Source organism: Sciurus vulgaris (assembly GCF_902686455.1).
Source record: "Sciurus vulgaris genome assembly, chromosome: 19".
Classification (NCBI taxonomy): domain Eukaryota; kingdom Metazoa; phylum Chordata; class Mammalia; order Rodentia; family Sciuridae; genus Sciurus; species Sciurus vulgaris.
Window position 1 is genome coordinate 6,261,184 of NC_136480.1, and position 21,984 is coordinate 6,283,167.

A 21,984-nucleotide genomic window follows, 5' to 3' on the forward strand; every position below is an offset into this window, starting at 1 on the left:
CAAAAAATAATTTTTAAAATGTTTATTATGATGTCTTGTTTAATTTTAGAGTTATATGTAAACCCTGATTCTAGTCCCTAAGCCATCTTTTCATCAGTATGATCAATTTTGATCCTTTCAGATTAATAATCAAAACTTTTCTATATCTGTACTTCTTTAATCATCAGATTACACGTGAATTAATGATTCATTTCAATGTGAGAGAACCTTAAGAGAAAAATAGAGTGTACATAAGCGTAGAGTAGTCTTAGATCTAGTTCATCTTAATTGACTTTTCTTCTGTGCTAGACTTTCAGCTTAATCATTAAACAATCGGGGTCATATTATATACTGCAGTTGTGAGACCTGAAATCCCATTCTGAAAGGAAGTGGAGCAGTCGAACCTGGTGCAACGGAGGAGATTTGGGGCCTGAAGAAAGTGGGTTTGCAGGAGCTCTCGTTGCAGCTCCTGGTAACTTGGTTATCCAGAGCTGTGGCTGCTCCTCCATCTGGTGCCTCTGGCTGTTGCACTGGCCTCCAGGTGATTCAGGCATGCGGAGGAAGTGATGTGAAGCTTATTGTTCCTGGTCCTATTAGAGATACTCTTTTTTATTAACTAGCATAACATATTGTCGGTCTGTTTTTAGTTTCAGTATTATCCACCGGGGCTGCAGATACATACTGGACATGAAACCCAGGGCCTCACATGCTAGGCAAGCACTCTACCATTAAGCTTCATGCCCAGCATTTTTACTTTATTTTGAATCAGGGGCTTGCTAAGTTGCCCAAGCTGGTCTTGAACTTGGGATCTTATTTGAACTTAACAGTATTTCTCACTTATCTAAGAAAGAAAATAATGCTTTTACCCACATCAATGGTATTGAATGCAGTAATAAGCTAAATGTTTAATAGCTCAGAGATCAGTCTAGTGCCTGTTCGGGTAGTAAATGACAATGTACATTGAGAGGACAAAAAGAGGATGCAACACCCGTGCACGTCTGTCATCCCAGTGACTCTGGAGGCTGAGGCAAGAGAATCGCCTCAAAGCCAGCCTCAGCAACTTAGCGAGACCCTGTCTCTAAGAAAAAAATTCAAAGGGCTGGGGATGTGGCTCAGTGGTTAAGTGCCTCTGAGTTCAATCCCTGGTACCCCCCCCCCCCAAAAAAAAAAAAAAAAGAAAGAAAAGGAGAAAAAGAAAACAAAACAGGATGCATCTCTAGGCTGAATTAATTACTGGACATTTCCTGAATATTTTAGATTTTGTGCATTATTATGAAAGTATAGTGGGGTAACCACTGTGTCGTTATTTCTAGCAGATTGCTGCAAAGGCAGACTTTTAATGGGAACCAGAGAAAAAGGATATGATCTTATTCTCTGCAATGGTAAATTTGTAATTAGATGTGTACTGTGAATTTTTATCACCCTGAGATGGTTATTTCATTACCCACTTCTGGCACTACTCAACAGAGAGCAGTTTCTAAGACCCTTTTCCTTGTGCCTTGCTCTGATTCACCACCACAAGCCACATTGAATCCAGGAGTGCTTTACCACTGAGCAGTACCCCAGTCCTTCCTTTATTTTGAGATAGAGCCTCACAATTTGATGAGGCTGGCCTCAAACTTGTGATCTTCCTGTCTTGGCCTCCTGAGTCAATAGGATTATAGAGAGGTGTGTGCTATCATGCCCGACTGGGGAACTTAAAGAATTTTTTTTCCCTAAATTTGAGAGACCTGACCCTTCCCCAGCTTTGGCTAACTGCTTTGAACTCAAAGTTTTAAGTTTTCAAATCTGAGCAGTTTCTTTTTCTTCAATTTCCTTCAATGGTTCTCACCCATATGAAAGGATATTGCATGATCTTTGGAGTCCCCTGCCTGACAAAAACTTTTACTAGATAAAGCTTTAAAAATTTGAATTTTAAAGACCTGACCTTAGTCCTTGATTTAATTCCTTACCTCTTTCTATCCCAGTGCCTCAGGGTCCCTGTTATCTTCACCAACTTTATCACCAGTACTTGTGATTTGATAACAGTCACCTTTGCCACTCTGAGCAATGCCTTTCCATTTTCCCTCTGCTCTGCTCCAGCTGTCATTTATTTAAGTGTCCTTATTAGAATAGAAAATGATTTCATTACCCTCAACATGAGGTAGATACAAAGACACCTGGAAGCTGGCAGCACACGCCTGTCATCCCAGCCCTTAGGAGGCACATCAAGACCAGCCTCAGCAATTCAGCAAGACCCTGTCTCAAAATAAAAATATAAAAGGGGGCTAAGAGTGTAGCTCAGTGGTACAAAGCCCTGTGTTAAATCCCCTGTACGTGAAACTAAAATTTAAAAATATAAAATAGAAAGGGGCGGGAATGTAGCTCAGTGGTAGAGTATTTGCCTAGCACGTGCGAAGCTGAGTTCAGTTCTGATGCTGGGGGAAAAAAAAGAGAGAGAGAGAAAAGAAAAGAAAAGAAAAGAAATAAAAGGACGCTGTAATAAAAATTTAATATTTCTATCTAGCCACTAGCATACCACACCTATTCTTGCCCGCTACCCCCACCCGGGGCCATGCTGGGGATGGAACCCAGGGCTTCTGCACACTGGGCCAGCACTCTCCTGCTGAGCTACCTTCCCAGTCCTGACACTCCTATTCTTGCCAGCATTTTCAGATATCCATAGTCTATGAGCATGGATCAGAGGACAGTGAAGGCTGAACACTGAAATGGTTTTCATACCATTAAGTTGAAAAGCAGATGTACTTTGTCTTAAACTCATGTGTTTCCGAACAAAAGTCTGCATGCAGAATGTGAATTAATTCATGCCTTAAACCCACTTAGGAAGCTTTGCTATTTAAAGAGATATTGTGATGAGTTCTCTAGCAAAAAACTACTCCCAGTTTACAGCTCGCGCAGATCTTTTTTCATAATACTGTATCTGTTCTGCTTAAAAGCAAAGCATACTGTAGGAAGGACAAGAGCGAGACAGGACAGTAGAAAGCACAGGTCAGCTGTCTGCTGAGAGTTGAGAGTAGGGAGAGTTTCAGCACATTTGGGACCATTAATTCTGGACAGGTGATCCTCTTGGGCTCCTTCTAACATCCGCCTCTTGCTTTTCTGCCCAGATCGAGCGGTTGGAAGTAAGCAGCCTCGCCCAGACTTCCAGTGCAGTGGCCTCCAGCACTGATGGCAGCATCCACACAGACTCTGTGGACGGCATACCAGACCCTCAGCGCACAAAGGCTGCCATTGCTCACCTACAGCAGAAGATCCTGAAGCTCACAGAACAGATCAAGATTGCACAAACAGCCCGGGACGACAACGTCGCTGAGTACTTGAAGCTTGCCAACAGTGCGGACAAGCAGCAGGCCGCTCGTATCAAGCAGGTCTTCGAGAAGAAGAATCAGAAGTCTGCCCAAACCATCCTCCAGCTGCAAAAGAAGCTCGAGCACTACCATCGGAAGCTCCGAGAGGTAGAGCAGAATGGGATCCCCCGGCAGCCAAAGGATGTCTTCAGGGACATGCACCAGGGTCTGAAGGACGTGGGAGCAAAGGTGACTGGCTTCAGTGAAGGTGTGGTGGACAGTGTCAAAGGGGGATTTTCCAGTTTCTCCCAGGCCACCCACTCAGCAGCAGGAGCTGTGGTCTCAAAACCCAGAGAGATCGCATCACTGATTCGGAACAAATTTGGCAGTGCAGACAACATCCCCAACCTGAAGGACTCCTTAGAGGAAGGGCAAGTGGATGATGGGGGGAAGGCTTTGGGGGTGATTTCGAACTTCCAGTCAAGCCCAAAATATGGTAGTGAGGAAGATTGTTCTAGTGCCACTTCAGGCTCAGTGGGAGCCAACAGCACCACTGGGGGCATTGCTGTAGGAGCGTCTAGCTCCAAAACCAACACCCTGGACATGCAGAGCTCAGGATTTGATGCACTACTCCACGAGATCCAGGAGATCCGGGAAACCCAGGCCAGACTGGAGGAATCCTTTGAGACCCTCAAGGAACATTATCAGAGGGACTATTCCTTAATAATGCAGACCTTACAGGAGGAACGATATAGGTAAGTTATGTGGAATTAGAATCCTAAATTATTTTTGGGGTGTCCCTTTCCCAGTCCTGACACTCCTATTCCAAAAGAAGAAGTAGCTTTAAAAAGTCTTTATCTTTCTCTAGAGTGCCCAGAGCACTTTAGACATGTCATGACATCCACATTGAGTTCACATTTCATAGCCAGCAAAACAGAGGCATAGCAGTTAAATGACTCCCAAGATCACACACTGATGAAGCATTTTAGTCAGCTGACAAAACATTGCTTAACTCTCTTGCATTCTGGTTTAAGACTTTAAAATGAAGCCCATGCTTTCTAAGGCAGTCCATCTATTTATTATTATAGAACTACCCGATCATCAAAGCTACATTGAATTCAAAAGATCTTAGTTCTTAGACTCAAATACAAAAATACAAGCCAGCAAAAATATAGTGAACCATATAGATATTTGACCGTAAACATTTATCTGGGCAATCAGTTAGAAAGATCAGAATGGAAGTAAATGCAGATAAGTATCTGTTGCTTTTATTATGAATTGGCAGATGTTTGAATGGGAGGAGAGTTAAACATGAAATGGTTCTACAGTGGAACATTCCCAAAGGACTAAATGCTTTGAATCATTATCTGTGCCAAAGGTGTAAACCGGTTTGTTCCCCATGGCCCCACCACTCATGATGGGGATTAAACCCAGGGTCACGTGGTAACCATGCATTCTACCTCTGAGCTATACCTCAAGTGTGGTGTCTTTTTGGGGTTTCATATTGTACTACATACTTGTATTGGGTCACTCTTAGCTGTTCTGCACATGTGTGTCCTTTCCCCTTGTTTCTTCACATGCAGAAAGAAATAATGTCCTCCCTAGAGTATGTTTAGATCCTACCTGGCCACTCATGATGCAGATTGAGGGCTGGCCTTACAGGAGCCACAGGTCTGCAGATCATTCTGTGAAGGACCTGGGTTTTGGTCTGAGTGCAGTTACTGACTAAAGGAACCCTCAGTACGTCTGCTGTAAAACCTGAGGTGTTTTAAACAATCTCTTAAGGTCCCTTTCACCTCTTAAAAATAAAAGTGATGTTTTTCAAACTATACTTTTGTGAGATAATCTCTAGGCCTGAAAATCACATGTATCAATTAGCTCTGAGGAGATTTGAAGTAATGAGCTGTTTTCAGATGGTAAAAATGCATCAGTAATTCAATCCTATCTCTTTCCTTTACTCTTCTTCAATTCTAACTTAAGACTTCAAGGGAGAAGAAAAGTGTGTAGGAGAAGTTCTAAAAATGAACACACTGCTATTTTTATTTCATTGTTCTACATATACTTTAATATACTGAGAACTTGATGTCTAAAGTAGTGAGCAATCTCAGTATTCAGGTAGACTCAAAAAATCATACCCTCGGTCCTTTGTATTCAACATAGTAAACCTAAGTTTCAGGTTCAGATTCCAGTCTCATTGCTTACTAACCTTTAAAACTAACAAAATTTCTTAATATCTCTAAGTCTTGGTTTCCTCATCTCTAACATAGAAATAATAATAATGATCCTGTGCAACATTATTGTGACATTTAAATGAAATTTCTGTAAGACACATTGCTCAATTCCTGGTCCCGTAGTGCTCCTGGATGTCAATCAACAACTGTTGTGAACAAGCCCCTGCCTAGCATTGCTCAGTCAGTGGCTTAAAAAACGCTGCCTGCTTTGATTCCTTTGTTTTGAGATTTCTCCAGTTCATCTAGACCTTGTTGTCTTTGGGTTAGATGTAGGTCAGAAAATCAGGAAAAAAAAAAAAACATTTCCCAAGTCTTACCTTGGTATCCATTTAAAATAAATCAGACAAGAGCAGAACTTCAGCTCCTCATTATCACCTCATTTAGGAGTTAATGAGCAGTGCTTTTACTTCATTACTTTGGGTTCTCCGTAGAAGGTAAATGGCTAGTTTTTTCTGGAATGAAGAGGAAATAAAGAAAACTTTTCAATCTTCTAAAAAAGAGGTAAAACCTGGGGGCTGGGGGAAGATATAATGTGTGACCTGACTTGTCTGTCATTCCACTTCAGCCTCAGGATGATTTTCCTTAAAACAGATCTTGGAGAAAGCAAGCCTTTCCCCCGTGAAAGTCAGTGGGAAAGTCACAACCAGTACATTGAGGTTTTTTGCATTCGTAATTTCCTGTGTAAGGTGGTTAGGGATTTCCCCTCCGTTACGTATGTCTTTGACAGTAAATGTAGTTGCCTAGCTTTGTTGGTCTTGAGTTTCACATAAGTGAGATCCCCCCACCCCCAAAATCAAAGCCTATTTTAAACACCAGACCTTTTCACATATTAAGCGTTCTTGGAGTGTCTCTCTGCCTCCTTTCAACCAAATCCACTGAACCCAACTTAAGGAAATAGCTTAGAATGGCAGCTTGCTGCTCAGAGCTGGTGAGGCTGCAGTGACGTGTGTCTGCGGAAGATGGTCCTGGGCTGTTTTTGGTCCATCTGCTGTTTTACGGTCGTGTCTTCTCCTTTCTGTGCGTCCTTCACACTCCACCCCTGCAGGGTCCCTCTTTTTTTTTTGTTTTTTTTGGGTTTTTTTTTTTTTTTTTTCCCTTTCTGCTTGGTGCTGGGGATCGGACCTAGGGCCTTGCTCACGTTAGGCCAGCAGTCACCCCTGAGCTACACTCCCAGGCTGCAGCCCCCGTGGCTGCTCTGCCGCACGCTTTCCTTTTGTCTAGAAAGGAAGTAGGCGGAGGACCAGCTTCGTGGACTCCTCATAGCGCATTTGGCCACTCTAGATACTCTAGATGTGCCTTTTTCTTTTCCAGTGCTGGGGATGGAACTAGGGTCTCTGACATTCTACATTCTTTACCACTGAGTTATATTCCTACCCATAGATGCATCTTTTAATTTTTTTCCTATGCTGTAGGGTTTTTTTACATAATAAGTTAATATCTGAGTTGACAGAGAGCCGTGCACAGTACTGCTTGTTACTTGGTGAGTCCAGTGATGACACTGTCCCTGACAGCGCTCCAGACTCCTAGGGTGTGCCTGATGCCAGGCACTGGTTTGGTTTGGTTTGGTTTGGTTTAAAATCCAGGGGTGCTTCACCACTGAGCCACCTCTTGAGCCCTTTTTATTTTTTATTTTGAGATAGTCTTGTTAGGTGATGAGGCATCATTATTTGCTGAGGCTGGCCTCAAACTTGTGATTCTCCTGCCTCTGGCTCCCGAGTCTCTGAAACTACAGGCCAACGCCACCTCGCTGGCCTAGATGCTTTAAATGCACATGCTCGTCCTTACAGTAGTCCTGCCTGTGCATGGTCCCGTCCCCATCTTAGAGATGAGACGCTTCAGGCCTAAAATCAGCCAGAGGTCACTTGGTACTAAGTAGTTAAGCCACACTTCAAACCCAGTTTTATCTGACTTTGAAGCCAGTGTTCTTTTTATACCAGGATAGGTTTGGGTTTCTTTCTTTCTTTCCTTTCTTTCTTTCTTTCCTACATTTTTTAGTTGTCAGTGGACCTTTACTTTGTTTTTTTATATGTGGTGCTGAGGATGGAACCCAGGGCCTCACACATGCCAGGCAAGCACTCTACCAGAGCCACAACCCCAGCCCCAGCCCCAGCCCCAGCCCCAGCCCCAGGATAGGTTTTGTTTCAGGCTCAACCCTGAACTCTGTGCAGTTGAAAGACTTGCCTAGTTCTAAGAAGCACCATAGCACTGGCAAGTGGGTATTAGGTCTTTCTCAGGTCAAATGTGTGTTTACTAAAAGTTGAGTCACTGTTTTAAACTTTTTTTTATAAAATTCTGTGAGCATGCAAGCTCCAGGAAGTTTTTCAAGCCAGTACAGCAGTGTAGTGGAAATCTTAAAGAAACCCCCACCCCAGGGCTGGGAGTGTAGCTCAGGTAGAGCAGCTGCCTGATGCAGAGGCCCTGGCTTCCATCTCCAATGCCACAAAAGAAGAAGAAGAAACAAATGCCTGCTCCAGTCATTGCTCCCTTTGCAGCGTCCTTCCCAGTAATGTCGCTCTCGCTGTGCCTCCCTTGCTTCTACCCCAGTGAGTGTGCCAGGTGAGAGGTTGCCCAAGACCATCTGCTCAACTCTGGGGTCATCAGAAGCGTGGAAGCCTGGGGAGCACCGTGTGTGTGTGTAGACTGACGGTGGTTTTAACACCGACAGGCACCTAGGCCAGGAAGCCGTCATAGCAAACCTTGGGCCTGACACCCCTTCAGCCTTTGGCCAGGACCTCGGTGCTTCGTCTCTGAGCTTTGCACTGGGCTCTCAGCTACGCAGGAGATGACATAGCGCACGAGATAGGAAGCAAGGTATGGACATTTGAGTGATGAAGTCCATGCTACTTCAGATTGTGCTTGTCCAGTCTCTTCATCCCCAGGAAGTGCTGTCTCACTCTGGTGACTGGCAACTGGGTCCGTGGTCCTTCAGAAGTGAAAGGAACTGAAATATCTGTTTTAATCTATTTTAAGACTAGTATCCTGAAACCCAGAAACATAAAGGGACTTTTGCTGGATCACACAATAAAACTGCTTCACGTATATTCAATTTGCTACTAAAATCTGAGGACCAGGCCTGTCCCACAGGGTGTGACACATCTAATGGAGTGCGGAAAGAAAGGGCTCAGGTTCGGCCGTAGCAGAAGGCACCGAACATAAGAGCTGGGGATGCCGGGGGCTTTCCTGGTGTGCCCTCGCTTGGTGAGGGGATCCACTTCCCGCCATGCACAGCAGAGCTGTACGGTCTGGCTGGAAACCCTCCCGGCCTCATGAGCAGCAGTGCTGTTTTGCAAGCTGCTATTTTAAGGGATTATTGTCCCTTGGACATCAGTTTCTGAGAATGTTTGTATTAAGCCCAGGGATATTTTAAATTGCACTGAGTCACAGAAGCAAAAACACAGAAGGCTGTAGTCACCGTGAACTGTCATCGTGTGCAGCAGAGTGGTCAGGAACCACACTAGCCTTATTAGGCATGGGCCAGAGGAGTTCCACACGAGAAAGGAGAGTGGTGGGTTAAACAATTTTACCTGACTTATGTCATAGGACATAAACCAGGGAGACCCTGTCTCAAAATAAAATTTAAGAATAAATAAGTAAGGACGATGTTCTTTTGACGGGTTGAACCACCTGTAGAGAGACTCCTAGGTGAGCTCTTCCCAAGGTAGCCACTAAGGAGGTAACAGAGGAGGCAGTGGGGAGAAAATGAACCAGCAGCCCCCACTGATGCGTTGGGCCTGGACAGACTTGAATTTACTTGCCAGTTCTGACACTACAAGCTTGTGTGGCCTTGAGTGGACCGTGTGATTCATCTGAGCCCCACTGAAAAACCAAGGTAATGACCTTTGCTGTGCAGGCTGGTGGAGGTTATTAAATGAGATCATGCATTTCAAAGCATCCAGTAGGTACTAGGTTTGGAGGAGGAGCGCAGGGGCTAGAGCTGTATCTCTAAAACAGGTGCGTAGGATGTAAGAAGCCCCAGCACCCAAAGGGAAAACAAATAAGATTATGAGCTCAATAAATGCCCCGTCCCACCCAGCGTTGCGTGAAGAAATAAAAATCTGGGGCTGGGACGGAGCTCAGAGGTAGGATCTTACTGGAGGCCAAAGGTTCCATTGAGGTTCCATTTAGGAAACAGCACTCTGCTCCCAGGGTGCCTGTGGGTGTCAGCCTGGGACCTGGTTCTTCCAGTTTTTCTCAGTACCTGCTCCACAGGTTGCTTCCGCCATCCTGCCCTAGTGACCTGTTGCCCAACCAGGGAAGCACCAGTGGTTCTCAGAGGTGGCTCCAAACCCCGGAGCCACACCCGGACAATAATACTGAGAGAGGCTGACGAGTGCCCAGCCTGCGCACTCACCCAGTTTCTCATTCATCAGGAATTCAACCCAGAAGTGTCCCTGGCCTATCTTTGATCAAGGAAGGTGGCTGCTGTGTTGACCAATCCAGTGACCAAGACACTTTAGTAGATCAGTATTCATTTATGAATTATTGACCTCCAACAAAGTCTGGATGTGTTTCTACTTGGTAGATTAGGTTTTACTTTGAGTGGGGGATGGATTTCATCTGCCAAAATACAACTGACCTCCTTTCTTTAAAAAGTAAAATGTTAAACCTTTCTCTTTGCTAATAGTCAAGCTCTAGCCATACTTCGATGTCTAGTGTCCCTTTGGGTTATGATGAATTAGAAAGGATCCTGGAGTAAAAACCCTGAAAATGAGGTTATTGGTCTCGTGCTAGTTTGTGTTCCTGATGGAGTTGCGTGACCAGCGTGTACCAGCCACAGTCACATTCAGGGAGGGTCAGGAGCCACCCCGTCCTGCCTTGCATGTCCAGAGAGCTCTAGTGGGGTTACATCCCTTAAGGGGGAGTTCTTGGTTTTAAAAGCTAAACTGGGAGAGGCCACACACAATTATTTACCTTCTCTTTTTCCCCCTGCCTTTTGGTTTGGTGTTAGTATTTAATGAGAAGACGGAGCTGTTTTGTGTCTGAATTCCCAGGTACCTGGGTTCTCCTGGTTAGAGTTGAGACAGTCGCCACCGGCCAATAACGCCAGCCAGAGAGCTTGGGCTGTCCTCAGTGGAGGTGGTGGGAAACCGGTAGGAGCAGGATGTTTGCTTTGTTGTTCAGGTTTTGCATTTGGTTAATAGCACGGGAAAATTTTTGTAAAGGCAACAGTAAAGCAAATCTAGAAAGCAGGCCTGAGCCAGATGGTTCAGATCTTTACGGTGCTTCGGTCACTCGCTCAGGGACTTCTGCGTCTCTCCTGGCCTCCTATTTCTTACTTATAAAAATTGAAGTCTCTCCCAGGGGGGAGGGAGATGAGGAGTCGTATAGAAATAGCTTCATAAATCCCAGTTCCTTGGAGGCAGACGCTGCACATAAAAAGACACGGGGGAGGACAGTCATCGTGGCTCTCGTTACTGGAGCTGGTGTTTTGATGTTTTGATGCTTGTGATGATTCAGTCAATTAGGCTGAACCCTCATTCCTCCCCCACACGCACTCCTCCACCCAAAACACCACCCCGTTCTTCGTGGGCCCTCTGCTAGGCGACTTGCAGACCAGAGCTTCCCGTGCAGGTTGCATAAGCCACCCTGGGGCCAACAGCACTAAAACAAAGCTAATGCCCAGCTGACCAGGTGTGCACTTGCTGAAAAAGCCGAGGAACCGACTTCCAAGGGCCGGGTGAACAGAGGAGGGGAAAGTGGGCCTGTAATGACAGGCTAGGGGGGTTCTTGCAAGGTACTGAGCCAGCCCAGGTCTACGTTCCAAGACACCAAGGGCGTTTTGCCAAACCCTTTGTTCACCAGATCGTTCAAAAGCCACCAGTTGTGCAGCTCTCTCCGCTTCCTCCCCGATGTTTCCTGCAGATTGGGGGTGCTCGCTAGGGTAACCGAGCTCCACTGTTGTGTGAACGCGCGAGGATCTCACCTACACTGTAACAGCTGCAACTTTTCTGTTCTTTCAGAAAGTCCTCATTCTCCAGGTAATTCTTACAACGTGAAGAAGGAAATAAGTGCTGGTAGTTATCAGTGGCTGCACTAAAGGGGCCGGCTCAGCTGGACCCCGGCTGGGTCTTGCCTCACCTTGGGTTTCATAGCTTTGTCATGACCTTGGCGAGTCTCTTAACCTGTTTGCTTCATCTGCTGGGAAATTGAGCTCACTCCACTTACCAAACGCTGCTATGCTATTTAACTACTTGCTAATAATAGATAGTGCTCCTCACTTGGGAAGGCTCTCAGCTTAAGGAGATTTTGCCATTAATTTACCTTGCAGTCGTGAGCAAGTGACTCAGTCACTAAAGGACTGTATTTTCTACAAGGGCATGGAGAGGAATAGCAGTTTCTACTCAGCCTTTTCCGGACAGTGTTAAAGATAAAATTGACTCGAGACCCCTCCTGTCTCTCTCTCTCACACACACACACACACACACACACACACACACACACCCATACCCATGAAAGGAACCTATAGGTGAGATAGTTTCGTCCATGTGAGGGAAACTTGGAATGGGCCAGGGAGTGCAACTTGTAGGTGTATGGCAGCCCGAGCCGGGGAGTGGCAGGAACCAGGTGTCATGCTGCCTTCCTGATGGGGCAAGCTGTGAGAAGGGCTTGTTGCATTTGGAAGGACAGCGATGTGCCCACCAGACCCAAATGCATGACGTGACAGAAAATAGAAAGATGAAAACAGCGGAAGTTCCAAAACACCTAAAATTGAGATCACAGAGATCAATGAAGAAATGGAGGCGGGAGAAGGAAGTCAGAGTGGAAACCAGTGGAGCTGCAGAGCACTTGAGGCCACCCGACAGTCCCCGTGAAGCACCTCACCAGGGACGATGGGAGAGAGTGAGGGTCGCTGCTCAGCCCGGGGCGCAGCTGCCCCAGCTGCTGTTTACTGATCCCAGAGGAAGAAGAGCAGCGAGGATCTGGATGGTAGCTACTCATGGCTCCTCAGCAAGCAGACCAGGGCGAGATGGAGGCCTCACCCAGGAGCAGGGGAGCACATGGTGTAGGTCGCTGTCGCTGCCCGCTACACAGGGGACTTCTTGAGAGGGCTGGTGAATGCAACCAGGTCACTCTGCTTGGCCCTCCCTGAAGACGGGAGACCAGGGAAGTGCCCAGTTTCCCCCTCCACTCTGCCTCCTCACATTATTTAGCGTCCTTCTTATCTCACCACCAGGAATGAGAAGTCCTGCCAGGCAGTGACTGGTGTTTCTCCAACAATTCCAGAAGAGAAAAATGAGACCACGAGTGTACTTGTGGTAACACTTGCTGATCCTCATCCCCATCCCTGGGCACCTCTTCTGCCCAGCCATAGGGCTTCTGTTCCCCACCTTCATAGCTGCCCTCTGGAGCAGAAAGTTCCTCATTACAGAGGAACAAGGTCCCCTTGCTAGTGAGGTGCAGAACTGGAATTTAATCCAGAACTTGGACTGAGCAGATTTACCAACTGGTACTAAATGCATAATAAAAACAGGACTGGAAGGAGTCAAGAGACTTTAGATATAACACAAGCAAACCAAATCCACTGGGAAAATGACTTCCAGAACCTTTGGCTCATCATTGACCTCTGTGTGATACACATGGGCTTAAAATAAGGTTCAAGAGTCTTAGGAGCAAGTGCCGAGGGCTTTTGTAAGTACTCTCCGATCATAGATGGTCATCACCGGTTCACATGAATCCTGATACTTCACCCCCTGTTCTGCAGATCTTACATCATCAGATATCTTGCTATGCCTCCCTTAGAGTTGTTGAAATTGCTACTAAGAGAAATATAACACAAGCACTTAATGTTCAAAAGATTAAAATAGGTTCCTTAACTAGAAAGAATCTTAAGTGCTGGGGGTTAGAAAAGAGCTCAGGGTGGCGCCTGCCTGTAGTCCTAGCTGCTCAGGAGACTGAGGCAGGAGGATCACAAGTTCCAGGCCAGCCGGGGCAACTAGCAAGACGCTGTCTCAGGATGGGAGAGGATGGAACAGGAAAGGAAGCTCAGTAGTAGGGTTCTTGTCTAGCATGCAGGAGACCTGGGTTCAATCCCCAGTACCACCACCAAAAAAAAAAAAAAAAAAAAAAAAAAAAGGACCCAGGAGTCTAGTTAAAGCTCTTGCAGTAAACATTATTTCCATAATGCCCTTGACAAGCAGTCTCCCCTTGAATACGTCCAGCAGCAAGATCTCATTTTCCTTAAGATGATTTCTTCTATTGTCTTAGACACAACTGTTAGTCCTTTCCAAAACTGAACTAAAACCTACTTTTAATTCTTACCCTTAGTTCGTAGGAGCCACTGCTTCACCTCCGTGACTTTTGATACCTGAATTCACGAGGTGAGGTAATCTCCCATCATTCAGTGACTATCTGGCAGTCTTGATTGTGTTCGTATCTGCCACTCCAGATCCTCCTGCCTCAGCCTTTCAGGTTACGTCCAGATCATCTTGAAGCTGGCCGGTAGCACATGCCTGTCATCCCAGCAACTCAGGAGACTGAAGCAGGAGGATCTCAAAGTCAAGACCAGCCTCAGCAACTTCATGAGCCCCTATCTTAAAAAATAAAAAGGTCTTGGGGCATAGCTCAGAGGCAGAGCACCACACTAAAAAGGAAAGGGAAAAAAACCCATCTTGAACTCATTCTGCTGACTGGTGTGATCTCCTGCTCATGCTCTTTGGAAAGACAAGCTGCCTTCTGTTGTGTTGTCTTTACCCGGGGTGTGGACACAGGGGCCAGGTCAGTAATGCCAAGGCCAAGTCAGCACTCACTGGCTGCTGCCAGAGAATACCCCAGCCCTGGATGCTGGGAGCTTCCTTGCTGGGGTGGCAGATGCTTTGTTGTGCATTATAAAAGGTCTGGCGAGAAGAGGAGGAGAGGGCCAGGCGCACCTCCTGCCCCCTGAGCCGTCTGCAGTGGTGAGGCCGAGCTGGGGGTGAAGGCCAAGTCACTTTTGTACTGGCATGGGAACAGGGGTTCCATACACACACCTCTAGTTAAAAAGCAAAATTGCATTTACCTTCGTGTTTTGTGTCCTGATGTCTCTATGAGCATCGGTTGTTTGAAGAAGAAAGGAATAAAATGTCCAGATGCTTAGCAGGTAGCAAGTGCCGAGCAGGTTAAGGCGCAGTCACGGAGCTTCACCCATGAGTGGGCGGATGGTTTCCTCCCGTGGGGGAGTGCTCCTCCACACTGGCTTGCGTCCACGTTTGGGGTGTCGCAACTGACACAGAACGTTCATGTCACGTTTCTAACGCGGAAATGAGTTTTCCTTCCTTCTCGGTGTTTACCTCGAGTGGAGTTGCTGGGCCGTGGGAAAACTGTTAGCTTTTTGAGGAACTACCAGACTTCCAAAACGGTGGCACCGATTTACCATCCCACCAGCAGTGTGTGAGGTGCGGATTTCCCCGCGTCCTTGCCAACACTGCTTTTATTTATCATTGTGGGTCTGTGATCTTCTCATCGCGCCCTCTTCTCCCGTGGGCTCCACCTGGCTGCAGGCCATTGCCGCAGCTTCGTGCCCCTGACTCCTTCTGTGGCCGTGTGACATGGTGGCTGCCAGGCGGGCTCAGGCTTCTGACTTTTAAAGGGAGTTAGTTGATCTGGGCTTCTTGACTACCTTTCAGATGACATCGCAGTGTGAAGCTGAAGAGCTTGGGCTCTAGGGGCTGAGGATGAGCTCAGGGGTAGATGCCTGCCTGCCTAGCATGTGACACGCCCTGGGTGCCATCCCTAGCGCCAAAAAAAAAAAAAAATTTTTTTTTTTTTTTTTTTTTCAATTTTTTAAGACCTTGGGGGTTTTTTTGTTGTTTTGGGTTTTTTTTTGGGAGGCAGGGTGGGTAATCAGGGATCGAACTCAGGGTCACTCGACCACTGAGCTACACCCCCAGCCCTATTTTGTATTTTCTTTAGAGACAGGGTCTCCCTGAATTGCTGAGGCTGGCTTTGAACTTGTGCCCCTCCTGCCTCAGCCTCCCAAGCTCCGGGATGACAGGTTTCCCGTGCCCTCGCTCAAAACCGTGGGTTTCAAAGTCACGCAAATCTAGAGCCAAACCCTTGCTCCCCGGCTGTGTCCTCAAGCAGGTCACTCAGGCGCTTCTTGGAGCCTTGATTTCCTCTTCTGTAAAGTGAAGATTTTGAAATGCATCCTCACGGTTGTGGGAGTAAATCTGCACAGCAGGCGCGGAGTCAAAGCTGCTGCCACCTTTTCGGCCTGCCGTGGTGTGTGCGAGCCATGCTTAATATCAAATGAAATTCCCATCGCTCCTAAAAGGCCTGAAAGACCATAAAGGCCAAGAGGCTGGGGCAGCAGCCTTTGGAGCACAGGCCAGAGGCAACCCAAGGGGCTTATGTCACGGAATACAGGCAGGCGGTCCCTCGCATGTGCCGCCCTCGCCACCTCCCAACACTCCGACACTTAGCATAAGAGGATTACTTGTTGTCATGAGAGACCTGCACATTTTTTCGGGGGGGGGGGGGGGGTCCTCTTGTTTTGGTGCTGGGGACGGAACCCAGGGCCTCTCACTGAGCACCCTCTCCACCGCCAAGCGACAGCCCCAGTGAGACCAGCTTGGAACACCACTTTTACAGTCTGCAGCCCCTCTCTGGCAAGGAAAGAAACCCAAGGACTTATCCAGTGCTAAGAGCAGCACAAAACGTTGGCCTGAATCAGGACGATCTCTGGAAGATGGCGTGCTGACGTGATCCCACGGCGTTGAGCTTGGCGGAGAGGGAGTTTCGGGAGCACACATCAGGCAGCAGGCAGGATAAAGAGGCAGCGTGCAGGAGGACATGGCCCTGGGTGCCGGGGCGGTGACGGGACGCAGTCTGGGCACCGCAGGAGCAGAGTCAGCGCAAAGGAAGACATCAGAGGCTCCTACCAAGGGTAGCGGACCACCAGGTAGAGTTCAGGAACACAGGAAGAAGGGTCAGACCGTGACTTTAAGTTGTCCTGCTCCGAGTTTCTTAGAGGAGGAGTGGAGTTAGGACGGAACTATCATCATCTAATTTTTGAAGGGCCAACTGTTGAGGGCGCTGCATCGCATACAGATCAGCAGATAGCGGTCCTTCCTATTCCTCCAAAGGTCACGTGCTGCAGGAGCGATCAAACACAAGGGGCCGGTAAAGGGGGCTAGTTTGAAATATTTGTGTTTGTTCTGGCTCTCTTTCTCTCTTTCAAGTTCCGAGTCCCGGGCTGCCTCGTGCTAGGTGTTCCCCTGTGGGAATGGCTCTGCCCCACTGCCTGCCGACTGACCCAGAGGATTCCATCCTAGTCACCAGAAACCGGAGACACCTTCATTCTTTCTTCCCTTGCTTCCGCCCAGTCTCTAGTGGTTTTTAACCTGGGGTCTCCAGCCCTTCTACCCCCTCGGCTCCTTGGTTCCCAGGCCTCCACACACAGTCTACTCCAGTCCGCACCCTGCTCTTTACCACCGCCGGATAACTTGTTCTTCTCTGTGTTCATCACGTGACTCCCGCACTCTGTGATCTGCTTTGCGACTGTTTACTGTCGATTCCACAATCACACTTCTGCCCACCTTTTTTTTTTTTTCCCCCACCAAGGATTAAACTCAGTGGTGCTTAACCACTGAGCCACATCCCCAGCCCTTTTTGTATTTTATTTAGAAACAGGGGCTCACCAAGTTGCCTAGGGCCTTGCTAAGGCTGAGGCTGGCTTTTGAACTCGTGATCCTCCTTCCTCAGCCTTCTGAGCTGCTGGGAGGATAGGTGTGCGCCAGCGCGCCCGGCTCTGCCCACCTTTCAGATCTGAGGTAGATGCACTGTTGAGTTATTCTGCCAACAGCCCTTTCCCTTGTTCTTTTTCCACCTGGAGTTGCTGATCTCGTCCTTTAAACCTGTTCTAATCCTGCTGGTTCTTAGATTCGCTGCCCAGGTTCCGTCCTCACGTAGAGTGACCCTTCCTGTATATGGTCCTAAGTGCTGGAGATAGAAGAAGGATAAAACCACCTCTACTCCCAGGGGACTTCTTGTCTCCATTCTTCTGTGCCTTGCTGAGCTCCACCACCCTGGCCTGTTTCCTGTCCCTCAGAAGTGCTGAGCTGGTTCCATCTGAGAACTTCATCCCCCAGAGTGCCAACCCTCGTTGCTGAGCAAGAAGGAAGCCTCCCGCCCGTCCCAGCCTCGCCCACTCCCAGGCACTCTGCCCTCTCACCCCACGGGTCGTGGCTTTCCTTCTCCATACCGAAATCCCCTTGGTGTTCTGCCTTCTTGTCTCATGGAACAGAACCTGTGGGCAGGTGCTCTGTCTTGCTCACCTAGTGTCCCAGCACTTGAACGGCCTGGCCCGTGGCAGGCTTTCGGTGATACCTGATGGAAGTGTCCCAGACACTGATGGTGGCCCGATTCTGGTTCTGCCGCTCTAGGGCTCTGAATCCCAGGCGTCCAGGTGGCGAGCTGGCCTGTGCTGGACCAGCACTAGTGACTGCTAGGAGGCCATTCTCCACTCCTGTGCTGCTTGTCTTCTGCTGAGTTTGCCTCGTTGTGCTGCTGGGAGAGAGTAAACTGCCTCAGCATCCTGCTGTGCCCGCACCTAACCAGCGCTGCTGGTCTCTGCAAGTGCTGAGCGCTGCGAAGACCCCGGACAGCCGTGTTGCTGTATGACGTGGCCATGTGACAGCCGCCCTTCTCAGAGGCTGAGAGCTGCACCCCCTGGCATGCCCTGATACCCCAGGCCACTCGGTTTGGTGGGGGGGTTATTTCCTTCCTTTGCAGAATGATTAGGGGATTGGATGTCAGTCATTTACCTGCAGAATGCATAAAATCTCACCTTTCTGCCCTTCTTAGATGCGAACGGTTAGAAGAACAGCTGAATGACCTAACAGAACTGCACCAGAATGAAATCTTGAACTTGAAGCAGGAACTGGCCAGCATGGAAGAGAAAATTGCATATCAGTCCTATGAACGGGCACGGGACATCCAGGTGAGCTTCAAGAGCAGAGTGCGCAGCGGTTCAGGAGGGTTGGGAAGGAAGGAGAGAGCGGGCAGCTCATGCCAACCGCAGCACACCTGCTCTTCTGGGCCGGGCATCTCTCAGGTCCGTGCCGTTTGGGGTCCAGACTGCTCGGGTTCTTGGGAAGTGCTCCTCGGGCTCACAGGAGGCTCTGCCTGGGACGGAGCACTGCACCTGTTGGTGCTGCTTCAGGAGCAGCTCCTACAGCCCCCAGCCCCTGGCCTGTCTTCTGCACCTGTGTCCCAGCTGCCAGGTCCACATCTCTTGCAGGCACACTGCCACACAGCTGGAGAGTCACCCTTGAGGCAGCTGTTTATTCCATGGAGAAATAGAACTCTTACTTTTTCCTTATTTCTGTAGAGAGTGTTTCTCAGGGAACAAGATGCCACGTGAGAGCATCTTACAAGAAGCTCGTCTCACAGAAGGGACGTGGCCCAGGAAACGTGGGTCCAGCCCCCTCAGGAACCAAGGGAATGTCCACACAACTCGCCCAGCTGCCCTTTTCTCCAGGCCCTGGAATCCTGTGTGTGCTTTCATTTTTTTTCCTCTCAAGATGGTTCTGGTCTGGGCAGATCTGTCCCGTCTCTAGCTAGCTTCAGTCTAAAGCCGCCTGAGCCTTACCTCACATCTCAGCCCACCAGGCCCCATTGAAAGTAAGGCCAGAGCCAGCATGGTGGCACAACCTGTAATCCCAGCCACTGAGGAAGCTGACATAGGAGGATCACAAGTCTGAGGCCAGCCTCAGCAACTTAGTGAGGCCCCTTCTTGAAATAAAGAGGACCCGAGATGTAGCTCAGTGATAAAGTGTCTTGGGATTCAGTCCCTAGTGCTAAAAAGAGAAGAAACCAAGGCCCAGAGAACCCAAGGTTCCAACTTTGGAAGATGTGTGTCCACAGCTAGGGAAATAGATTCTGTTCTCTGAATGCTCTGGCAAATCATGAAAACTCAAAGGGTAAAGGTCTTGGTCTAAAGGAGAACAGTCACTTTTAACATTTGTCTAGAGTGTGAGCAGTGTCTTCTTCAGAAATCAGCCCAGAAGGGACGTGTAATGCTGTCAGGGCTAGTCACAGGTCCTCTGCACTGTGGTCAGAGACTGAGTTGGTTTAAAAACTAGGTAGTCCAGATGTGGTGGTGCATGCCTGTAATTCCAGTGACTCGGGAGGCTAAGACAGGAGGATCAATTTCAAGGTCAGCCTCAGCTACTTAGCAAGGCCCTGACCAAGTTAGTGAGTCTGTCTCAAAATTTTAAAAAGGGCTAGGGCTGTGGCACGGTGGTAAAAGTGCCCCTGGATTCAATCCCCGGTACCAACAAGAAGGAAACAAAACCACTAGCGTATACAGGGAAGTGTATTCAGAGAATTCTCCCTGCATCATTGTTAGAGTGGAAAAGTCGGAAAGAACCTAAAAATCCCAGGAAGGAACTGACTAAATGCCCGTACCATAAAATGCCGTGTGGCTGGCAGAATGAGGAGGGTCACTCTGTGTCCTCTTGGAGACGTCACTAAGACCCACTGTTGAGTGAAACGAGTAAGTGTGGATCACTTCCTTTTAAAATAGGAAATAGAATAATGGTCCTGTCCATTTCCCTGTCCTTAACCACAACTAAAAGGGCACAGAGTCTGGGATTGTGACCTCAGGGCAGGGACTAGAATCGAGCACCCTATCAAGAGGAACTGTGTCCTACTTAAAAACTTAATTTTTCAAGTAAAAAATCATTTTTATGTTTAAAAAGTATGTGTCCTATGCAATTTAGTGGTTTTTTTCTGAGTTTTGGTGGGACTGGGGATTGAACCCAGGGGCACGTTCCCACAGAGCTGCATTTCTAGTCCTTTTTGTAAGTATATACTTTTTATTTTTTTATACGCACACACGCCAACATGGTTTTCCCCCGCTGTCTTGCCGCCGGGCATGGTGGTGCATACCTGTAATCCCACCTACCCAGGAGGCTGAAGCAGGAGGTCCCAAGATCGAGGCCAGCCTCACCAATTTAGCAAGATCCTATCTCAGAATGAAAGAAAAAGGACTGGGGTGTACCTCAGTGTACAGGACCCCCTAGGTTCAGTCCCCAGTACCAAAAAGGTGGGGTGGGGGCCTTACAAGTTCCTAAGGCCTGCCTCGAACTTGATCCTCCCTCCTCAGCCTCCCAAGTCCAATTCACTGAGTTTGCAGGCGTGCACCTCCACGCCCAGCTAGGTTAGTAATTTTTTGAAGAAATCATACTTTCGAGGTCTTGTCACTAAGATGTAGATGCCATTAATCAAAGTGTGGCCACTGCGTCCCGGGAGCCATCGCAAGGGATGCAGTAGAGGGTGGGAGGGCACTGAGCAGTGAGCTGTGCATCTGGCCTTTCCTCCTGGGCTGAGGCGTGTTTTAAATGGTTGGCACAGCTCAGGTGTGGCTGGCGGGGAGGCGCGGCCACTGTCCTTGGCAGCAGCAGCAGGCCTAACCATCCCTGTTTGGCCCGCAGGAGGCTCTGGAGGCATGCCAGACCCGTATCTCCAAGATGGAGCTGCAGCAGCAGCAGCAGCAGGTGGTGCAGCTGGAAGGGCTGGAGAACGCCACGGCCCGGAACCTGCTGGGCAAGCTCATCAACATCCTGCTGGCCGTCATGGCGGTCCTCCTGGTCTTTGTGTCCACGGTGGCCAACTGCGTGGTGCCGCTCATGAAGACGCGCAACCGGACGTTCAGCACTTTATTCCTCGTGGTTTTCGCGGCCTTCCTCTGGAAGCACTGGGACGCCCTCGTGAGCCACGTGGAGCGCTTCTTCTCGTCCCCCAGGTGATGCCGGGCGGAGGCAGCCCCGTCCGCCAGCGCGGTGGCGGCTCAGGCAGCAGCCGACCTACTCTGCGGTTTTCTACGACAAGAGTTGAGTGAATCTGTTTACATTTAGAATAATGTTTTTTTCTTCAAGAGACGCAATTGCAATAGTATTTTTTAGATTTTATCCAAGAAGTTTTTTGGGCGAAAATCTTGGATCCTTTTTATGTAGCATGATTTTCCTCGGGATGCGGCTCTCCAGCAGTCCTTCCACTCGAGCCGCCCGCCGCGCACGGAGCCCGCCGCGCAGGGCCGCCTGACCACTCGACGCCGCCCTGCGGGCCCGCCCTCCGCCCCAGACGGACTCTACTGTGAAACGGCCACGTTCCGCGCGGGAGTGTTTGGATTCAGGGTGGATGGGCCTCGTCCGGGAAGAACGGAGCCCGGCATTCTCGCCCGTTGGCCATTCACGCTACCCCGGGAGCCCGTCGCTCGAAGCCGGTCCTCGCCGTGCTGGGACAAGAAGCGCGCGCTTCCTGCCCACGGGATCCCCGCAGTCCTACGACAGTGTTTTGAAGTAGCCCTCTAAATCCGTAATTTTAAGCAAAATCCCTTGGCCGCACTTTTAAGGGTTTTTTTTTTTTTTTTTTTTTTTTAATGTGTGTGTGTGTGTGTGTGTGTGTGTGCGCGCGTGTGTATAGTTATCGACTTAAAAATAAAAAATCCGAACAGCATACTTGAAGAATGTAATACTCAAACTCTCAGTGCTTCCTTATGGTTTCTA

The 21,984-nt window shown here is 48.5% G+C and overlaps 1 protein-coding gene across 13 annotated transcripts in view; it reads left to right on the forward strand.

The window, feature by feature from the left end:
• Positions 1-21,245, forward strand: part of TMCC1 (transmembrane and coiled-coil domain family 1) — a 162,420-nt gene extending 141,175 nt beyond the window's left edge. For all 13 annotated transcript variants that reach the window (XM_079122533.1, XM_079122540.1, XM_079122544.1 and 10 more), the window contains 3 exons: positions 3,087-4,021; positions 18,278-18,413; positions 20,911-21,245. In XM_079122533.1, coding sequence (XP_078978659.1) covers positions 3,087-4,021; positions 18,278-18,413; positions 20,911-21,225 — 1,386 coding nt within the window. In that variant the 3' untranslated portion in view covers positions 21,226-21,245. The remainder of the gene's footprint in view (positions 1-3,086; positions 4,022-18,277; positions 18,414-20,910) is intronic.
• Positions 21,246-21,984: the final 739 nt, after the last annotated feature.